At 35.6% G+C, this 5,000-nt stretch overlaps 2 protein-coding genes across 3 annotated transcripts in view; one reads left to right on the plus strand and one right to left on the minus strand.

Annotated features, from left to right (window-relative positions):
* Nucleotides 1-48, plus strand: part of LOC113811742 (trypsin eta) — a 25,940-nt gene extending 25,892 nt beyond the window's left edge. For both annotated transcript variants that reach the window (XM_070140032.1, XM_070140031.1), the window contains exon 7: nucleotides 1-48. This exon is cut by the window's left edge and continues 824 nt beyond it. The gene's annotated coding sequence lies outside the window, so the exon portion shown is untranslated.
* Nucleotides 49-2,672: 2,624 nt separating this feature from the next.
* Nucleotides 2,673-5,000, minus strand: part of LOC113811743 (serine protease 42) — a gene marked incomplete at its 5' end in the record, with an annotated part of 30,170 nt that continues 27,842 nt past the window's right edge. The window contains 1 exon segment of the mRNA XM_070140033.1: nucleotides 2,673-3,395. Within this exon segment, the coding sequence (XP_069996134.1) occupies nucleotides 3,237-3,395 (159 nt within the window).

Consider the following 5,000-nt stretch of genomic DNA (forward strand, 5'->3'; position numbering starts at 1 on the left):
AATTTCATAGATTCTTTTGTAAGTACGAAAAATTATCTATGTGCAGAATCTATGGATATTATATATATATATATATATATATATATATATATATATATATATATATATATATATATATATATATATATATATATTCGACTGTCTCATTCCTTATATATTTCTAGCTGTCTTCTTTATTCTTTTAAGAGTGTCAGTGAAAATATCTTCTGAAATATGACTTAAAGGATTTCCAAAGAAAATGCCATCGATTCTAAATGTCTTCTATTGCAGTGACGTAATACCGTGAATATCTCAATCTACAACTGAAGAAAATGTAGCACATCATTTGAACACTGAATCTCAAAGGGACCCGCCTTAAGAATGTGATAGCATGAACACAGGGCGGTCTTCCTGGAGGAGTGGAAGTTACTTCTTTCTAAAGAATGAAACGTCAGATTAATCCTTTTTAATGTTTCTTTGGTTCGAAAGCATAAGCGAATTTTACCTAAAAAATAGATTTTTTTTTATATATGGTAGCCAGCAAATGCCGTTAAACTAAGGGTACAGGATATTGCGATTCTACATCAATATAAGAACAGTCTGTGGTGCACAGAATATTCCATGTGACGAGGAAGTACAGGATTAGACCACAGAACCTCTTCTCGTCGTTTACCTTAGCCCTTGCCTTCCCTTGCGCGCGTGTGCTTGCTCCTCAGGAAGAATATGAAAGTCAGACGCGATGAATTCACGTTTGCATCCGTCGACTGTGGTACCATATTTCCCTCATTCAATGTTTTAGCAGTTCGCGACGCTGTAATACATTTTCTGTTTGCCTTTTGTCTTTTGGGTATCTAGACGCTCATATGCCTTACAGAGCAATTTTCGTACGATGGTCTTACCAAGATTACCACTCATTTCGTCATTTGCAAAGGTCTCAGAGGTACAGTTACCTCTAGATTTTCCAACAGCTACTATATAAGTAACATTAAAGTAAGTTTATAGCATTTGCTAACATGCTTCGGACTGAAGAATTTTTTTTTAGACTTTCTCCTTCCTCTCTCATTCCTATATCGTTACCGCCGCCTTTTCCTTTTAAATTTACATATGAATTCACATCGTTTTCCAACGAAAGCCGTCGAAGAGGACAAGAAAAAGGTTCTCTCGTTGCTTGAGGGTCGATCGAGTGGCGTTCCCCGGGCGCAGCGGCGTACCACAAGGTGCCTGTCTGCCCCTCAGGGGCATCGGTACAAGTGCATGTAGTGCCATCTGTCGGTGATGGTTAGGTTAGCGATTTTATTTATTGATTTAGTTCTCTAAGTGAAAACCATCAGCGATAAATAACTGTGTTTGTTTCGCTGAGTCTTCGAAGTTCTGAGTCAGTCGAGGATCCCCGCAGCTAGATAGTTTGTTCTATTTGTTGCTGTTATTGTTATTATATTATTATTGTTATTTTAGTAGTGTTTTTGTTGTTATTTTTTAATTATTAATTATATAATCATATTTAGTGTTATCATTTCAAATCTTACTTCTATAACATAAAATTAGGTTGATGTACCATGTCAAAAGCAGAGATACTCCTTAGCCTTTATCTAGCGCAGCTGTGATACTCACAACACTACTTTTGTGTATTTATTTATTTTCTTACTTAATGTAGCCAACATTTTCGTCCACTTCCGGTGAATCTTAAAAAAGATAGCGATCCAGAGTGGATCAACAATTTCACAATTCGTGACAAGAATCGCCACTTTGCTCTCGTGGGTATTAGTGTCAGTGATTCTGCTCCAATTCCTGCTTTAAATGATGCCGTGGTTATCTTTCTCGTGATACACCGTATTGTCTGTGATTTTGTTATAACCTCGACGTGACCAGCACGTCTATTGTAGAGTTCAAATACATAGTAAATAGGAAAATGCATGGTTTTCTTATCCATCCGTGTCCTGATATGTTTCTTCAAGAACTGTATATATAATGTAAACTGACTTTTTTAAATCTTATAATTGATAACTGACTTTCTTGGAGCGACTCATATATTACACTGGAGCACTTGTAACGGTAAGACAGATTAGCAAAGGCACTTCAATTATACTTCTATAACTATGAAATGTCCTAATGTACAAACTTAACTTCGAATTGATATTGGTTTCAAACTGACATTAAGTAACTTCTAAGCCGTGGTGCAAAGTACCTATAGGCTTTATTAATGCCTTTCAGAAGACATATCGTTTGTGTTTTGATTTTTTTTCGAATTGGGGATGCCAAGATCCCAAGATCCAGGGTCCTCTGCTAGGAGGCAATGCAAACAAATGACAACGGAGATTCGAAACTAAGACAACCTAAACGTCAGTGTCAAATATCCAAGCATTTGAACACCATGACTTGTTGCACAGTTACTTTGAATATACTGTAACATGTATGAGAACTACAGCTTTTATGTTTAGGGGTGGTAATGGAAAACCTGAGAGAAATACGTCGTGGATGAATGGATACACACGAAGTCGCAACTCTTTCATATCTTATCGATTCAGAGAGCAGAGTGCTCTTAAGAATTTTACTAACCTTTGCGAAACAAAATATTGCAGATGATTAGTTTAGTTCTAAGGACTTAACTTTCCTGGCATACCTGGGAATACATTGAAAAACTCTTTTTTTGTATTTGACTGTAAATTTTCTCTTAGGGGAAGAAAAGACACATGTGAAAAATAAGTTTAATATTATATTGCTATACACAGAATAGTGTGGCTGCTAACCATATCAGAATATCATGAACACTGAATAGAAGAATAAACTTTATGTACATCAACACCTGCATTTTCATGTCTTTGTTTACTCATACAATAATTATTTACATAAACAGAGGAGATCCAGCTCCTTTGATGTTACAAAATTCAAAATTCTTGAAACACTGTAAACGTAACTGTAACTGGAACCATAATGCTGTAATACACTTTCAAGAATTATCGAGAAAACAATTATAACAGTTCCTGACTTATAAACATTCTTCTTATCACAGGTAGAAAGTTTAAGACTCTTGATATGGGAAATATATATGGAAAAAATACAACAGCTGTCAACATCCATTAAAAAATCCCTGACTGGCACCTCAGGCGCATCGCGACTTACAGATGACTAAACAGTATAAATAATAATCAACACTGATAAAATAGAGACGAAGAGAAAACAGTTAACAGGAACGTAGGCGATTAATCTACGACGGAAATTATCTACTAAATCTACATGACAGAAAAGAACGACCTAAACTAAGTACTGATTATTCTCCTAATCCAGTTAGAAAACAAAGCTAAGTTAGTGTACACTCCCGGCAGATTACGTCGAGCGCATCCAATGCCCCAGCTGACCAGGCCAATCAGGTGTCGGCGGCCATCCTGCATGAGGGTTAGCGGACTACCCGAGTCACCCTGAGCGTCAAAGAAAACGGGTTAAAATTCATTGAAGAGAAAATGGGTTGCATGTGCGTATTAGAGCCTAAACTAAAGAAAAATACACTTGGCTGTGAAATTTCGTTGTTCTATGATACAACTCAATACAATGGGATGCAAGTAATTATGGAAATGTACTACGTAAAAAAGAAATTCCATTATTCTACTCTACAGATTGTAAATGTTTATAAAAGTGATTTGAGTATCATATACGGTCAATTACCTGATGTAGTAAATATAAAATACTATAACTTTTATCATGATATACAATACCCTCATTAAAGATGCTTTGTTAATAGATAAAAAAAGGAAATATACAGCTAAAGAAGACAACAAACAGAATAGAAGATTTCAAGAAGATAAACACAAGCAAATATAAGATGATAATTCACAAGAAAAATGTTGTCCAGCCAAGAGAAAATTAAATGAATCTGCATAATCATAATAGTGACATTAATAATAATAATAATAATAATAATAATAATAATAATAATAATAATAAAAAGACATAACAATAATAACAGCAATAATAACAATAATAATGACAATAAACACTTTATACAATGAATGTTAGCATGATACAGAAATGGGAAACAATATACACTATGAATATATGATTATATATCTGTGTTTAACTACCATGGTGTCGTGATCAAATTTATAATGAGTGCAAATGTAGGTGAAAAATCATTACCACACTCACTGGCGGTGCAGAGTGCAGTTCAACTAATTGTGACATAAGGACACATACTGGCGAAGTTACTTGAAAACTATCAATACACTTTCTTATATAAATAATACAATAAATAAAATATGGCGCGCAAGCAAAGCTTACAGGACAGCAACAAACAAGTGGCATTATAAATACAACAAAAACAAAAACAAGAAATAAAATATGTAAGGCTGTAATGCAGGGAACGTGGAGTCACTCCCACAAGAATTTTTATGATTACTGATTTTGGTTGCCGTGTGTTCCAAAATGCTGTTCTGAAGTGAACATTATTCATAAACAGATGATCATAATAGATTCAGACATTAAGAAACATACTATTGAACTGATGATAACAATGGTCGCAGAACTGTATATCAAAATAATGCATATTGGTAATCTTGGCTTTAATCTAGATATGATACTGCGATTCACAATTAAAAGCAGTCCGCCGAACCATCCATCTCATGGCAAAGGAAACTCCTATTAATATGGTAAATCATTTAGCCACGTGACCCACATTCCCTGCGTTGCCTTAAGAAAACAAAACAAAGTCCCAGTATGTCTGTAAGAATCCTAAAAGTCCTTCATTAGTAGTTGTAACTCTTTTTTCAGGCAGTCTTAGTCCTATTTTCCTTAAGCTGTGTCAAGTCTGGTTGTTTCTCGTTCTTTTTTCTCGGAGTCTCAGTCTTTCATCTTTTCCTGGATCCATCCGAGGAACATTGTCACGTTCGTGTAAACGCCCGGCAGGTTGGTTCTTCCGCAAGCGATGCCCCATGACACTAGTCCGACCAGATTGGCCTTGCCGTCCTTCTTGACTACCATTGGCCCGCCAGAGTCACCCTGCAATGTGATTGGTCGAAGCGGAGGGAAGC

This window comes from Penaeus vannamei, chromosome 26 (genome assembly GCF_042767895.1).
Source record: "Penaeus vannamei isolate JL-2024 chromosome 26, ASM4276789v1, whole genome shotgun sequence".
In the NCBI taxonomy this organism is placed as follows: domain Eukaryota; kingdom Metazoa; phylum Arthropoda; class Malacostraca; order Decapoda; family Penaeidae; genus Penaeus; species Penaeus vannamei.